General features: G+C 43.2%; 1 protein-coding gene across 3 annotated transcripts in view; it reads right to left on the bottom strand.

Annotated features, from left to right (window-relative positions):
* The window catches only part of Zdhhc9 (zDHHC palmitoyltransferase 9), a 36561-nt gene extending 19823 nt beyond the window's left edge, over positions 1 to 16738 (bottom strand). Inside the window, exons 1-4 of one of the 3 annotated variants that reach the window (XM_015988555.3) lie at positions 16050 to 16738; positions 15613 to 15680; positions 14123 to 14402; positions 2605 to 2765 (exon numbers count right to left, since the gene is read on the bottom strand). In XM_015988555.3, the coding sequence (XP_015844041.1) occupies positions 2605 to 2765; positions 14123 to 14289 (328 nt within the window). In that variant the 5' untranslated portion in view covers positions 14290 to 14402; positions 15613 to 15680; positions 16050 to 16738. The remainder of the gene's footprint in view (positions 1 to 2604; positions 2766 to 14122; positions 14403 to 15612; positions 15681 to 16049) is intronic. The other 2 variants (XM_006994978.4, XM_076562395.1) reach the window with 2 other exon arrangements.
* Between the last annotated feature and the right edge of the window lie 907 nt (positions 16739 to 17645).

The following is a 17645-nucleotide window of genomic DNA, read 5'->3' as shown; positions in this document are numbered from 1 at the left end:
CTCAGTTAAGAACATTTGCTTTTTTTGCAGAGGTCTCGGGTTTGGTTCCCAGCACCAAAATGGCGGCTCACAACTGCTTGAAACTCTTGTACCAGGGACCTGATGTCCCCTCATGTGCCTCTATGGGTACTGCATGCACGTGGTGCACTTACATACACACAGGTAAAACATCCACACACATCAAATAAAATAAAAACATCTTTAAAAAATTGTTTCAAAACCAAAAAGGTGGACAGGCTACTGAGACTGCTCAGCAGGCTAAGGCACCTGCCGGAAGCCTAAGGACCTGAGTTTGGTTCCCAGTGAAGGACAGAACTGACTCTCAAAAGTTGTCTTCTGACCTACACACACGCACACACCATGATGCATGCAGTCCCCACCCCAAAATAAATAAATAAATGGAATAAAAACAATAAAAATATGCTAAAATAAATTTTCTTAAAAAGGGGATAAACTGGGGCTGGAAAGACGGCTTAGCAGTTAAAAGCACACTGACTGCTCTTCCAGGGGAACCAGGTTCAATTCCCAGCACCCACATGGTAGCTCACAACTGTCTGGAACTCTAAGATCTGATAACTTCACAAAGACATACATGCAGGCAAAACACCAATGCACACAAAAATAATTTTTTTTTTTTTTTGGAGACAGGGTTTTTCCGTGTAGTTTTGGTGCCTGTCCTGGATCTCTGTAGACCAGGCTGGCCTCGAACTCACAGAGATCCACCTGGCTCTGCCTCCCAAGTGCTGGGATCAAAGGCATGCACCACCGCTGCCTGGATAAAAGTAAATAATTTTTTTAAAGGGGGTAAACCAAAAGTAACTTGCTTATATTAAAACGGCTATATTCATATTAAAAAAATGAAACAAGAATATACTAAAAATAATTCTATGGTAGGTTGTTTTAAATATCTGCTATTTCCCCTAACTGAACTCTTAAGGATCCCTTAATCACTCGGACAAAGGGTATGAGTCCGTAAAGCCACTTGGCCTATTGTCAAACTGCTTCGCAGACAGACCACATGAATTTGCATGCCTATCCATCCACAGCAGACGAGAGCGCTGGGCCCACTGCACCTTTGCCACCAAGTATAGCTCGAAAAACAGAGTATTTTTCAATTCACTTTGATTTTAAAAATATCTGCCATATGGAACATTTTCCCTTTTTTGCCGAGTGGGGTAGGTGCTGTGAAATCAAACAATAACAGTGTGCTACAAGTCCCAAGAAGAGGAGGCTAGCTATTCCGAAGATGATGATGTAAGTGCCAGCATGCCGCTTTAATATCTATTTACATGTGCTTTCCAGTAGGGGGTGTGGGGGCACAGAGTTCATGGCAGAATCCAGGGGAGACATGGGGGTAGAACATGGGGTACTTAAGAGCAAGATAAGGGGGAGGGATGGCGAGTACTGTTTTTTCTCTAGCTGGATTACTCTTTCAGAGCTACTTTCTCATTCACATGCGGATTCTGCCTATGTCAGCAGCCCTCGCCTCTACTTTATGCTTACTATTTCCACTCTCACCTTACCCCATGGAGCTTTAGCTTAGATATGTGCAAACCATTTTTTCTTTAGCTCAACGACAACTGGCTGGGTTTTTCCAAAAATAAACATACTATAAAAGCAGAGGGAAACAGTTCAAATAAACAAACACAAAAGCATGGCCAGCCTTCAGAGCAACATCAAAGACCTAAAGGCTAGCCACAGACTGGCACTCTACTAACACAGAGATTCAGCATTCCAAGTTCTGGGTCACAGAACGGGAGATACAGCTCAGTAGTAAAGTATGTGCCCAGCATGCCCAGGGGACTGGGTTCAACCCCCAGTACCCAGGGGCAAGGAGGTGATAAAACAAGTCCTGGGTCCCTTTTTTTCTGTTCTTATCTTGTTTTTATGTGGACTCAAGCTACTGTCAAAACAAAACTGAGAAACACAGCCACTGCTGCTGAGCTAGTGGGCTCCCACTTGCTCCTAGTACTTGCATCATTGACTTTTTCACAGTAGGAACTCCCAGGATATCCCCTTTCTAGCCCTGGGATGTTCTATTTCAATTCATGAAGCCATCATGGCTCCTGGTGGTGTTACATTTCAGTCTTGGAGCTGCAGTCTGTAAATTCTGAGCCTGAAATTGCTTCCTGTGCTCCTCTGAGTGGTTCCTGGTACCATGGTAGCCCCTTCTCACTTTGTGTGACCCCCCTAAAGCAGGAAATCTTGGTCATGGATCCATGAATGAACTTCAGAAGATCTATGAAATCATATCCAAAGTTGTATGTATATGCAAAAGAGAACATTTTATGGAAAGACAGTTTACAGCTTCCCTCAACAAGCAGATGTCTGATGGCCTCCTCCAAAAATGGAAAAGACACTCTCTTGGCAGCAATTCAGCCAGACCTTGGCAACAAATTCTTTCTTCAATGCAACTCAACATGCAGAAAAAGCAAGTGCATGACTTTACAGGCTTACTGAACCTGTCTTACTGAAGTCATAGGTCATCATTTAGGATCTCAGACAGAAAAAGCTGGAATATTAGTCTGAATCTGTAACTACCATGATGATTCCACTCTCCTACCCAACAGGACCACCCACTGTATCACAACTTGCAAGACTCACCTATTTCCATTTCTATGAAAGCTGCTTCATCTGGTAGTGCTCGAGGAATCACTCCAGGGTCACTGAAACTGGTCCTCAACAGTGTGGCCATCGAGAAAAGAAAGAGCATGGCAGCAAACACAGGGATGGCAGGAGACAGCTGAACAGCCAGGTAGCGACACCTGAAGAAAGGAAGCAATTTTACTTTAATGTAATATATATCCAGTCATTGCAACCATGTCAATCTGGTCTCCACAACTAGAACAGCAGATCTCCAGGGCAAAAGACTATGTTATTTACTTCCTCTGAATATTCCAAACCCTTAAGATGTGATTCTGAACACAGTGTAACCTCAATACATACTTAATAGATTGAGGTCACCTATGGCATATAAAAACAATCTCAAGGGAACTCCCTTATGCCTAAGATAACCCATGCCTCTTATAACTCATGCCTCTTATCAGGCCTCTAGGAACATTTTGTCTGCCTCAGAAAAGGTTGACACTGGCTAGGGACAGAGAAGCAAGAGCCTGGACTTGTAAGCACCATAGGGTACTTTTGCTCTGGGAATATACAGAGCTTTCATATCCACTCATCTGGCATTAGGACTGAGCTTAATGAGGAGGAGAAAAAAATAGGATCAACCAGGAAGCAGGCTCACAGTGGCACACAGAGGGTATCTCAGCATGCTTTAAGACCAGTGAAAAGCTTCCAGGCTGCTGATTGACTCTATAACATCCATTCCTTTTGTCTCCTCAAATAGCTCAGCTAGTGCGTGATGAATGACCATCAGCAATGGAATAAGAAAACTCCTTAACACCACTTCCCAACACCATGTACACTTCTGTCTTTCCTCATAATGCACCTTTTCCTCTCCATATCCCCAATGAACTTATATTTCAGGTCCTAGAAACATCACTGTCATCATGGCAACTACAATTTACCAATACCAGGCACTGTGCTAACTACCTTAAATACCTGATTTCATCCAATTCTCACACCAAAGCTACAAGGTAGGACCCCTTATATTTATTGATAGATGAAGAATTTGAGACTTAAAGAAGTCTCATCTCCTCCTAAAGACCTATGGGAAGCAGCATTCCCCCTTTCCTCCTGCCAATAGCTTCACTGTGAAAGCCTTGCATTATTTCCTAGCTCTTTATCAGTATGTTGATTTTACCTCCCTCAACTAGACTTCTTAAGAGCAACAAACTGGTCTCACAGGACCTTGGGTTCAAATTCTGGTTCTACCAACTCCTGACTAGGTGATAGCTAATATCAGTTTCCCCATCCGTAAAATGGAGACAGTAGTAGTATTTCGGGGGGGGGGGTGTCACTATGTAGACCAAATGCACTAGTATAAAAAGTGCTTAGAAGGATACTTGATGCATAATGGACACTAAATAAATGATCTCTATTAACATTAGCATCTGATTGTATATTTGCTAGATATCCATTCAAGTAAGGGAACAAAGAAGCTATCAATAAATACTTGTTGCTCTGAACTGACTATCAAATCGAATGAATGAGAGTATGTGATGTGCATTATTACTGACCTATTTTTATCCATCTCCTCCCAAGGCACATTTCTCCTTGAAAACAGAGATCATCACTGGAGGCAGACTATAAGTGGATGAGCAAGGAGCAGAGGGAGAGCAGAGAAAGTAAGTGGAGAAAAAAGCTTACTTCATCAGCCTGGAGAGTAAGCAAGCTGCAGTCTATTCAGGGCAAATGTTTAACTCCAGGCTGTATGTTTGCTCTAGTCACAGAACAACCCCCATGAGATACTCCCCTGTCTCCCCTCCACAGTATAGGTGCACAGTGTGTGTGTGTGGGGGGGGGGGTGAACACACTGTTATATTAGGCTAAATAGTATTTATAATGGAAGTGAGCATATGTATTGAACTTGCAAAATGATTTCAGTGCTTTTTGCTCATTTTAAAATATAATTTGTAGTCTTAGTTTTCTTTTAAACAATTTACTTCCTTCTTCTAAAAGTCAAAAGGGCATAGGGGGAGCATGTCAAGAACTGAAGGACCTGGCAAAGGGGTTCAGGGTAACTAAGGGTCAAGCATATTACTAGTTTGTAGACTAGTTTCTTTTCCATTACTCCTTTTGCAGGAACAAATAATCAAAAAGTAAATTCAGGAACAAAAGTCACTACCACTTGCCAGAGACCCAAAGGACACAGAAGAATCATGAATCTATGTTTCATGAGCAAGTCAAGTGCAATCACTACACCAACAGAAAGCAGCTATCTTCCTAGTCATCGATCATCTGTAAGATTGCTCTTCAAAACAAAGAAGCAATGTCTCTAGGACTAACTGCCTTGAGTATAGTCTCCAATCAACACGGAAGAGGGAAATCTCATGGGGCACCACCCATAAACAAAGAACTACAGGCAACTAGGGAATGCTAAGAGCAGGAGAAATAGCCCCCATCCCAGGGAAGAGCCCTCTAATTGCCCAGGGTAGAGTCCTCTAATTGGTTATCTAACACTAAACAGACTGAGCAAGGTGTGTGTGTGTGTGTGTGTGTGTGTGTGTGTGTGTGTGTGTGTGTGTGTGTAACAATTAAATAAAAAGAGGCCATAATTTCTAGAGGGAGCAAGGGGGGCTCATGGGAGGGGTTGGAAATAAGAAAGGGAAGGGGAATGATGTAATTATATTTTTTAAAGCTTTAAAACAGCAGAACTATTTGATTATCTACCAAAAAGGATGTTGTTCCTTTTTTAAGATTTATTTATTTGTATTTTATGTCTATATGTTTTTTTGTATACATGTAGATATATGCACTACGTGCATGCCTGGTGCCCTTGGAGGTCAGAAGAAGGTGTTGGATCCCTGGAACCGGAGTTATAGATGGTTGTGAGCCACTATATGGGTGCTGGGAACCAAACCTAGGTCCTCTTCAAGAGCAGCAACTGATTTTAATCACTGAGCCATCTCACCAACTCCAATTCTTTTTATTTAAGAGAAAAAATATGGAGCTACTAAGACAACCACCAAAGGAAAAAAAATCAAATCAATGCTGGCCTCTGCAAAGAAGGACCAAAGCTTAACTAAGTCCAATTCCAACACCTGCTGTAGACTAGACAAAAGACAACTTCGATTTGAATTGTACTACACCATCAAGGATAAAGGTCTCTGTAGTCTCCATACAGACTATCTTCTGCACCTGCTAAAACAATCCACTCTGTATGTCAACAAGCACACAACAGGCTCATTGTATTATTCTCTTTCCAGAGATGAGGCTAGTGGGAGCCAGTTGTCCCTAGTAAATGGGCGTGGTTAGAAAGGCAGATGGGAGACCAGAAGGCCTTTCTACTCCAAGTAAGAGGAAATGTCAAAACTAAGACTATTGTAAACTACAACCTATGGTGTCTCTCTTCTAAATAAACATGTTTAAATAAAAAACAGCATCCTAAGCAGGGATTGGTGATGTACGCCTGTAGTCGCAGCTATTCAAAAGGCTGAATCAGGAGGACTACTTGTGTTCATGAGTTCAAGACCACCTTAGGCAATACAGAGAAACATATGTTTAAAAAAACTCAGTGTGGAAAGGTTGGGAATATAGTTGTCAAAGGTCACATAATTTCAGTAAGGAAGAATAGATTCAAGAGATCCACCACACATAACAGTGACTATAGCTAATAATAATACTTGAAAATGGTTCAAATTAGATTTTAAATGTTCTCTCCACAAGAAAAGATAAGTACATGAAATGCTACATATGTTAATGAGCTTCATTTTAACCATTCTACAACATATACATGCATCAAAATGTGTTGTTCACTATCAATATAGTGTGCATTTGCCACTTCACAAACATTTGAACCTTATTTTAGTTCCATGACTGCACTAAGCTGGAAGTCTATCTTTGACAGGAATAAGCTCCTTAAAAATTTAGTAGTAACTCCCTAAAGTCAAGGTAACCTCAAACTTCACTAATTTGTATTAGAGAAATACTTGACCTGTCACCTACAAACTAATCGCTTTTCAAATTCCCTTCTACTTTCTGTCTATATCATTTATTGGAATAATGATATCCACACTCTCATGGAAACAGAAGTCTCTTTTGTCTTCCAAGTACCAGGAGGCTGTCCTCCTTCCAGGGGTGAAAAGTTCCTATTCTTACTTTATAAATAAGCCACGTGCCCACTAAAGCATTCATTTCTGATACCTGAAAGGGCATTATCATTTTAAAATATCCTCTCCCAACTCCTTCACTGACCTCAGGCTTCCATCGCTGGGCTAGAATACTGGATTTCCATATGTTCCCATGAGCCACATGCTGGTACTGACCAGCAGTATCCAGCAGTGCCAGGCTAGGCTAGTGCATCATGCCCCATGCCCCACCCCCAGCATGCTAGTTCATTGGAGGAATGATAGTAATGGCACAGACTTCAATTCACTTGAAAAAATTCTCAAAATAGATTCATGAGTGGAGCTGGTAAGAGACCAAATAGATTCTATGTTAGGGCTCTGCCTCGCAGACTGCAATCTTGGATTGTTCTATATAACATTCTGCCTCTAAGTCCCTAATAGCTTTCTTCCTACATTTTTAATGCTTTGTTTGTTCTTTTATCAGTGCAATCAATAAGCCAACATGTATTTATTGGTCTAACAACTGAAGAACAAGAAAAATAGGAGCTAATTTTGTTGTGGAAAACATAACTAACATATGAAACAGCTACAGCATAAGATGAGACCAATAATCAAGTGTTAGAATGGTGATTCAGACTCTCTGGACTGTAAGTGGTCAGGAAAGAGCTCTCTTGGGGAGCTGGTGGCTGTTGAAACTGTTCCAATAGCAGCTGTTAAGGATAGCTTTAAGGAAGAGCTGTGCTTTTAACAGCAAGAAGGGCCTAAGGATCTGAGCCCAATGATGCCCTTTTATCCAACATGATAGAAATAACACTTCGCTTTAATTCCTCCCAGATATAGGTGGTTAGTTGTCTCCTTATTCACTACTTAGGGCATACATTGAACGTTTCTGTTTCCACAAAATTCATGCTGAAATTCCAACCCCCAATTCAATAGCATCTGCAGGCGGGGTGAAACCCTTGGTAAATGATTATGTCACCTAAGTCTCCATCTTCACAAATCAGATTAATGACTCATATTAACAAGGCTCCCTTGCCTTTCTATGATATGAGAAGACTGCAAGAAGACAACCATATCTAAGCTATGAAATAGGTCCTCATCAGACCCTGATTCTGCCAGCACTTTGACCTAAAGCTCTCTAGCCTCTAGAATTGGAAGACACAATTTTCTGTTGTTGTCTATAGTAGTTTGTGATGGGAGCCCAAACAGACTAGCAAGACTCTACCTCTAGAGCAAAATAACCATGTTAGAACTATTACCCAGAACACAGTTTCAAGGTTATCATAGCTATACTCAGAGTCTGTTGAAAGGGAAGAAGTCCCTTTTAACACTAAAAACTTAATTGAAAATTAACCTCCAGACATTTTGCTACATAAAGGTCAGAGGAAAATGCATAACCTTCCTTTGCTTCAGTAGAAATTTGCTTCAGTAGAAATGGAGAACATTAACTAAATGGGCATTTTCTATTCTGTGGTGATACAAATTCTCTTTTGAGGAGATACATAATCTGTATCTAGGTAAATCTATTCAGTAATTGTCAAATGTTAGTTGTAATGACAATTTTTAAACTTCAATCATAGTTTACCCCTGCTTAATAACTTGGTACTGCTGCCAACTATGTATTTTATATATATTCCCAAAGTCCACAGACCAGTATTCCAAGGCCTTCCATTAACTAGCCTTATCTAATCATCATCACAAGGCTCCTGTCTTCTCATTGCTCCATTTCAGAAACATCCCACTAATTACACTGAATTACCTAGCTTCCTGATTTGGCAAGAGACACAAGGTGCCTCCTTTGTTCATTCTTAAACAATACTAGCTCTGACATCTCTGAGGAGGAAGACTTCTGAGGTCTCTTTTCTCCCTCAGTAAGCACCTCAACTCATGTCAGATTGCTGAGAACATCTTTGTTCTTTGTGCTCACCTTTTCCAAAATAGTGAATCGCATACTTAATTAAGATTCATTCTAAACTGGCATGGTGGCTCAAACCCACTATCCTAGCACTCAGGAGACCAGGACAAAAAAGATCACTGATTAAAGGCCAGTGTGGGTTACCAAGAAAGTTGCAGGCCAGGCTGGACTAAGTAGACCCTTTCAAAAACAAACAAACATACAAACAAATGACTGGCTCTCATTCTTGGCTATAGTTCCATATAATTGGGAAGCTGAAGTAGGAGGGTTCAAAGCCTTTTGAACAACATAAAGAGATTGCCATCTCAAGAAAGGAAAGACTATAATCCTCTGGGGGGTAAGGGTATAGCTCAATAGGAGGACACTTGTGAAGCCTTGGGTGGTACAGAAAAAACAATATTCATCTAGCTGAAATTTTAAAAAATATTTTAAAAGCAGATTGACAGTAAGTAAGCCATTACCACAAAAGATGAGGAGAGAATAAAACCATACAGAGGAATTCTGGATGACAGAACCATTAAGAATTATTAAAGAAAATAAAACTGTTTTGGAAACTCATCTTCAAAGAGCATACATTATCAATAGTTACAGCTAGGGATGTAGCTCAGTTGCTATCCTGCCTGTCTAGCATTCAGGATGCCTGAGGTTCCATCCACAGCACCACATAAAACCAGACATGGTGACACATGCTTGCAATCCCAGCACTCAAAACATAGAGAAAGGAGGATCAAGAGTTCAAAGTCATCCTCAGCTACATAGTGCATTTAAAGCTAACCAAGGCTACATGAGACCTCTTCTCAAAGAAGGAAAAAGTTAAGTTTAGCTAAGCACTGTAGTAGACTGATATCAAAGAGGCCATTGGCCATTATAGCATTCTAAAACTTCCATTTGGTTGGTCAAGTACAGAACAGCTGTAACCCACATAAAATGCAAGAATGACCTTCACAGAGCAACTGGAAAAGGAACACTCTCTTGGTCAGAGATCATGATAGTCACCTTTACAACTCTTCTCAGTCTCAGTGAAGGATGCTCTTTAGGATAGGAGTAGATTTCTACTATGTCAAAGTGTGGCTTTGGTCTCTGTAGTTCTGTATTTCCTTAAACCTGGTTAACTGTCATCAGATCTGTCTTTTCTACTGAGTCACGAGCACCCAGAGTGTCTAGGTAAGGAGCACATCTTGCTCTATTTCTCTCCCAGCAATTTTCATCCTGGTATTCAGACCTAGGAGTGGCAATATAGGCAATGATCGTTCATGAACTCACAAAGCATCTTACATTTAAGTGCTCACATAAAGACAGGCCACTGTGCTCCTGCAAGAATGCCATGCCAGAATGCTGTCAGTTTTCTATAAAATACTCCTTGGTTTCCTAGGAGCATGAGTTTGGGAGATTCTAGCATTTAATAATCTGAATGTCTTCAGAACCGTATAGTCAAAAGATAAGCATTCAACAGATCTTGAATTAGCTCACTTCTGTGGGCCTGATTTCCTAAACCACAAAAAGGATGGAGAGAGTCTCCAGAGCCCTTTATAACTCTACCATGCTGTGAGTCAAGACTGGAATTTTAAATGCATCCAGAATGTATTCTCCTGGCAACATTTATTGACCACCCACTCCAGTGCAGATCACCACAAGGGGTTACAGACACAGGAGATAACACCTGAGCCTGAAAGAGCTTGAAGCTATACAGGACAAATGAAGAGTGTATGCATAATAGAAACAGAAAAACAGCCAGGTTGGATGTGGTGGCACAGATGCATAATCCCAATACTCAGGGGGTGGAAGCAGGAGGATCAGGAACTCAAAGTCATCATTAGCTACACCGGAAATTCAAGGCTGTCCTGAGATACATGAGAACCCATCAAAGTAAGAACTCAGAAATGTAAGACATGTCACATTATTTGGTACAATGAGCGAATGTACAGTTAAAGGAACTTGAAAGAGGAGGAAAATTTGGGTGTGCTAGGAGAACTGAGATAATTACTAAGCAATAATATAAATCTCTTTTCTGGTTTATCCAATTCAGAGACTTCTCTTCTAATATGCACATCCAAAGAACCCATGGGGACCAGTTTGACAAACACGGGTCTGAAAGCACCTGTATTCAATTTCCTCCATATACAGCACGCAGAGGGCATCAACACCAATCATAGCAGCAAGACACATCTATGTAGGGCTCAAGAGTCATGCAGTCCTTCTTGCCACATAAAAAGTCTGGGGACTTTGATCCCACTAGAAATCCGGTCAGACAGTTAAAAGAGAACACTTATAAGTTCATTCCAAAAACAATGTGTTTGATCCTTTTCCCAGCTCTATACTTCATCAGGAAGTTGAGTCAAACCAAATATCACAAAAGCTTTTCAGTAGTTGGACAGCTCACAGGTTGTCCATGTCATTCTGCTATAATGTTCTGGCATAAGCTGGACAGGGTTTGAGCAAAAGGCCTTAAATGTCGTTCCTTGTGCTGAAAGCTAAAACTGGCATCCACATGCACATTTCCTAAATACCTCACCCCTAGAATTAATCAGAAAACCCTTTGTCTTTATGCATTTTACACTTTTCCCTTCCCTTTGAAATGTATATATACTTACCACAAACACAACGACCTATTGGTAATCTACACTCCCCCTTTGCACCTTCGTGTCCTTTCAGACAGAGCTCCCAGAGGTTTAACCACTTCGTACTGAATGTCCAAGCTGTGACAGCAACCTTGAAGGATGACCACCTAACTTCTTCAGAAACCCTTCTAACAGTTTGGTGCTAGCTCCTCCCAGGTGAGTGATCTTTTAGGTTGATTTATGTATTCAACATACAACCTGTCCACTTAAAATTACAGCTCTCTCCTTGGAACACCCGAGATTTGTAAAAGAAACTTGTCAAATGTCAAAGTGCAAGGCTGGCACTAGGACCAACACTGCACATTTTTTTTTCATGAAGGGGCACCCACATGACTGACCAGACTGCTCAAGCCATCTGGCTGCTCCACAGCTATGCCAAATACAGCCATGAATCTGCTCACACTTGTTCCTAAGCACCTGCTGCCAACAGGACCTGGTTGATAAAAAGCACATCCAGATGTGTATCAAGATTTGAACTCCCTTCCTGGGTGGTAAAAATGAAACAGCTAGAGGATATGGAGTCTAGACACAGATAATTTAAGAATGAAAACAGACAGCAATCTGTGAATTCAAATATGCACTCCTACCACGTCTTGGTCTTTTGGCTAAAATCAAGTGCAATGTCAAATGTCATCATCACCCACCTGAAATTAGGGACTGGATCATCTGGTTTCCTTAGGTTTCATTGCATCTTAATACTAACATTAGAGCCCCAACTCTGTCCTCCAGAGAGTAAATTATAGACTAGTCAACCAGAAAAAAGACTCAATTCCGCATTGTTAGGTGGTTGTGCCATGTACAGCCTACCATTAGATAGATACAAAGTAGCCACCATTTGATTATCCATGTGCCTGCATGTGACACACACACACACACACACACACACACACACACACACATACACACACACTACCTTTCTTATTAAAAGCATTCATCACCTAAAGCATTCATCACAGGAGTCCTCTTTTCTTTGTTCGGATTTACACTTCCCCATTCCACTACTAAGCTAACTCATTTACTTCCTCCTTCCCTCCCTCCCCCAGCCTTTACTTTTGAAATATTTACTCTTTCAAACAGACAGCTGGAACTCGCGGCAGTTTTACAAAACTTTGTATCTACAGAAAAACTCCAAGAAATAATTGTGAAATGGGAGTCATCTTGGAAGAAAACTGATAAGCCTCTGTTGAACAGCAATTTAGCTAATTAGAAGCTTCATCCCATGGGCAGTTTTTTTTCAGAGGCCTTCAGGGGCCTAAGTGGAACAGATCCAAGTCACAGTCTCTTTAAGCCTTCCAGGTACAAAAACGAGTAAGGCCATGTTTCTCTGATCAAACCAGAGGTTTCCTGGTCCCAGAACTACCACCTCACTCAGAGCCTGGAAACAAGTCTCATCTCTGTCGTGAAAAATTCCAATCATAAACATCTAAGTGCAGAGATGAGGGGACCAAAAGGACAAGAGAGAAGGAGAATGACAGCAGAATTCAACATTGTACTTCCATCCAGAAGAAAAAGAGGACCAAAGCAAGGAAAGCGGAGAAAGAAGAGTGAGCTGAAGGAAAAAAACAGTTTTCTGTTTTCTGCCTGGCTGCACATGCTCACTTGTAGCACACATAAGCACATGGTCATGTACACACACACACACACACACACACACACACACACACACACACACACACTGAGCTGTAAAACTCAGAATGTAAACCAGGTAACAAGCCTTCAACAGCCTACCTAACTTCATGGAAAGCCTCCACAAAGTCAGCAGCAGTAACAACAAAAGGACCTTTAACGAAGACTTCATTTGATCTTCTTTTACCAGCCCTGTTACAGAACATTAGAACACTCTTCCCACCGCTGTTACCCAAGCCAGCTGCCAACATCAAAAGTCTAGCAAAGGAGCCCCCAAATCACTCTGAGCGGCACAGAGAACGCCTGTAACCCTTACAGCAAGACAAAAGTGAGTCTCAATGGACTAGAGCTCATTTTAATTACCTACTCAGTTTGGCCAAGGAGCCCCCTTGGCATCTCCCGGCCACACCCCAGCATGGGAACTCTTATTTCCAGGTCACCCATGAACACAAGCCATGGCAGGCTCACAGCAGGTGTGGCCTCAGTATGTACACCTCTTGTTTCCTCAAGGTCCTCCTTAATACAGTAATCCCAAAACAATTAGCACGGCTCCCATCCCTAGAGTGTAGAATCATTCTCAGCATACCCAGTAGTCATCTCACGGTGCACTAGATAGACTCCAACTGGCCACCTCCCTGCAGCAGTGACCTACACAGACTTCAAACAGTGTCTCTAGTACTAGGTGTCACATCACACAGAATGTTGATTTTTTTTTTATACTGAATGAGTTTTGAGGAAAGAAAGAACAGCTCACACTTCAAGAGCACCTATCCGGCATCCCCACAGTTCCTTTGTGGAACAGATGACACTGGGACCAATCTTCAGGTTCCCAATTCAGTTTGTTTTTCAACTTAACAGCTAGGTAAGAACTGGGGCTTACAAAAATCGGACCCAAAGTAGCAGATTAAGTGGATGTTGTTGAGTGGTGTTGTAATAATGAGGGTTACTCCCAGACTTGGGAGGGGTAGGGAAGAAGCAATTTGTCACTAAGTTACAATCAATGAAAGGAGGTGAACAATTAAGACAAACTCCCTTGGTTGTCAGGGGTTCTCCCCACCAGTGCCACGAAGCTGATGCTAACGTTCTTGGTCTTTTTATGGAATATACAGCCTACTATAACCAAAAACAGTGAATTCAATAGACACAGCCTGTAGACATTGTTCAACAAAAGAATAAAGTCAGGCAAGAACCACCACAAATGGCCAGGAAAGACCATTTCACTCCTGGGACCCAAATTAACCATCACCAGACAACTGCATTCAATGAGAACTCACTCGAAGGCAAAGAAGAGTGTGCACGTCCCCAGGATGAGGAAGAGGGTCAAGTAGAAGATGCCCTTCTGCCGGGCCATCATGACGCGGCCATCACAGCAGAAGGTGTTCCTGCCTGGGAGTTTCTCCCACTTCCGTGTCACCTTCTTTCTTACCACCATCACAGACATGATTGGAGGTCCTGGTCCAAAACCGGGCGACTACACAAGAGCAGAGACAGAGCTCGGCTTTGAAATCACGTCGGGTACAACTGCTGCCACTGGGTCAAACATTATCAAGAGTCCTGAAAAAAGCAAAGGGGAGGAAACGTGAGACAAGAAGAACGAAATGCAACTGAAATCTCATTTCCCGAAGACAGAAAGAGTAACACTGCCTGGAAGAGTGGGAAGGGGGAAGTTTGAAATTTCTAATCTGTGTTTGCTCTCTAGAGAGGAAAACAAACGAAAGAAAAAACAGTTCTCCAAAACGGGAGGGAACTAGTATTTCTTAAATAGTCAATCCCATTTCCAAACTAATGCTGATGATTTGGTTAATCGTGAGTCTTGGAAGTAAGTAGGAATTCTGTAAGTGGCCACCCTAATTACTATACTTTACCAATAAGTAAACTGAGGCCCAGTGAGACGCGATAACATACCCAGGGTCACCCAGCAACAAAGCTGACACGAGATAACATGCCTACTGACTTCCAGTCCCTGGCACATTCCACCCCACCACAATATTCTTTAGTCCTCATTAAGAGACTTATAAAAAGAATACTAGCAGGTTTTCTTGTTTTCTTGTTGTTGTCTGTCCCTAAGCGGCCCTTCCCATCCCTCATCTACTCCACCTTCTTTCAATCAACCATTCAAAATACTAATTACAGGAGGGAAAAAGTAACCCTCTGGCTGGGGTAGGATGTTCTGAGCATTCTGGACACATACACACATCATATTTACACAAAACAGATTTCCCCGAATCAAACCTTCTGTAACTTCCTGAGTCCCAAAATGAAACAGTCTGGCTGGTTCTAGCTTAGCATTTGTGGGACTCTTAATAAACCACATCACCCTGTAGATAAAAGGCTTCCTTTAACAGGAGGGATTCTGGAATGGTTGGCAACTGATGATGGGGTGAGGGGTGGCTGAGGGCGGTGGCAGCAGCTAAGGTAAGTCCCTTGAGGGCTTCCTGGGACATGTCACCAATACCATTTCCAGTCAGCATCCTGGATTTCCAGGCCTCCCTAGCCTTTCCCAGTCACTGTCATCCTTCTCTTCCTCTCAGGTGTGGGGCTGTGTCCTCTATTTACTGGCACCACATGCCCCATGCTGGCAAGAACGAGGCGGAAGCCTGCAGCCTGATGAGCAAGAAACCAGCCAGAGATCATTCTCGAGCTAGAGAGGGCAAAGGTCCAAAAGAGGACTAAGAGCCGAGCTGCGAGATGGAAAGGTGTCAGGCTTGGGAAAGGGGAGGGGGCCCCAGAGGTGCAAAGATCACTTCCTTTGTGTAAAACTAACCTGGCAAACAATCTCCTCCTCGTCAACTGACCCAGCAGGAGAACACAGACTAGGAAGGGGAGCCCAACCTGGGAGCAGAAAAAAGGAAAAGCCTTCGGAAAGCAGCGACCGACCGGCTTCAGCCGCCCAGTGCCAGAAGCCGGGGCTGTGCAGCGGCCCGGCCTCAGGAGGCCCGCCCTGCCTCCGCCACGCAGCCGACCACCGCCCCAGGCTGACTGGGACGCGCGCCACATCCACACGCACACGCGTCCACAAGCTCGTACACACTCACACACGCCCCGCCACGTGTAGTCACCCCGGGCCAGGGGCTTGGCGGCTGGCGAGCCGAGCAGGGCGGTGCCAACGTCCCTGGGTCCCAGCGGAGCTGAAGGGGGGCATGCAGCCCTCCAGACAGCGGAGCCCCGGAGACCCCCCACCCCACCCCCACCCCCTCTTACCTGGATGAGGGAGACCGAAGTCGGCCGGCAGCGGAGGGCAGAAAGTGCACTGTCCCCGGGGATCGCGTCGGCCGCCAAAGGTGGTAGCGACTTCTCCCTGACAGGGAGGGTGCCTCCTCCTGACAAGGGGCCCCAATGGTCGGGGCCCTAAACCAGCTGTGGCAACCGCCCACCGCTGGCGGAATGGAACGCTCCTCACGTCAGCAGGTCGCTCCAGCAGTTGCTCATCCTCCATTGGCTAACCGGTCACAGGGCCTCCATCCCGCCCCTGCCACGTACTGCCATTGGCTACTTCGGACGCCACTCCGGAGTGACTCCGCCCACTCCCCCACCCATCTCCTGCTACAAGCCCACCTGCCAAGCCACAGCCAGCCTCTCTCTGGGGCCCGAGCGCCAGTATGTGAAGTGTTCCCTTCTATTAATATAGTTACGCAAAAGCGGAGGCGAAAGGTAGTGTGGACTGGGCAGGGGAGGAGCCAAGAGCAGCCTCCCCACAAACACACGGCGAGATGCTGAAGCAACACTAGCTCACAGATCCGGACGCTCACTCGGAATTAGGTCTGCCCTGGGCCTCTCCAGTACTGTTTGCCTTAAAATCGACCAAGGTCTGGTAATGGGCATCTTTATGTTAAGTTCTCTGCTTCCCGAGTCCCATTCAGGAGCCAGGGACTCCGACGCAATCTCGAAGGCTTTCAGAAGGAAAAAAAAAAAAAGGTGAAAAAGAATAACCATCACTGAGAGCATCGTTTTGTGATATTGAAAATAAGTAATTGACATTAAGGGAGTTGGGATAACTCCACTGAGACAACGTAAATACTTCCAGGTAGATAATGAGGTAAAGATTGCCAAAAGGTGGTTAATTTCCATTAGAACTTGAGATCTTGTTGGGTGTGGTGAGGCAGAAATAAGTAGGTTTCTGTAGATATGAGGCCAGCCTGGTCTACATTATGAGTTCCAGGCCAGACAGGGCTACATAGTAAGATCCTGTTTCAAAAGAATCAAACAAAAGAACTGGAGATATTATGATAATTAAGGGAGGGGCATCCTAGGCACAATTTTCATACATCAATCAGATTGGTTCTTTCCTTCTCTGCCTCCTCTGCACTTACTGCCTCGGCTATCAATCGTCGTGAATAACATCATTTAGAAATTTGAAACTGGAGTGAGGAAAACAGCTAAGAATCACAGCATTATATTATAGGATGGATGTTAAAAGGCACCAGGTCTGCTTCCACCAGTATGGCTGGTTCTTGCCTTCCAAATAATATGAGGGGTGATTTAAAGTGGTCTGTCCTTGCCTACCACACTGTCTATGTTACCAGCCCAGGTTTTCCAGAGCTAGACCCAAGTTTCCCTAGGGTCACCACAGTAGTTGAATTAGTAGAGAAGGGACTGCCAATGCTCTCCCAAAGGCAGCTTTGTGATAGTTTTCATGAAGGACTACATACATGGTCAAGAATTATTCTTCCTTTGTAGTATTTTGGTCCCATATAATAGAAAACAAAAATCTTTATAACAATAATTATTCTTGACACATTTATGATGCCTTCCAATCAAAAAATTAAAGGATTTAGAAAGCATGACCCAATTGTCTTA

This window comes from Peromyscus maniculatus, chromosome X (assembly GCF_049852395.1).
Source record: "Peromyscus maniculatus bairdii isolate BWxNUB_F1_BW_parent chromosome X, HU_Pman_BW_mat_3.1, whole genome shotgun sequence".
Classification (NCBI taxonomy): domain Eukaryota; kingdom Metazoa; phylum Chordata; class Mammalia; order Rodentia; family Cricetidae; genus Peromyscus; species Peromyscus maniculatus.
The sequence above is the reverse complement of the archived record's forward strand: the minus strand, read 5'-3'. Positions and strand labels throughout refer to the sequence as shown.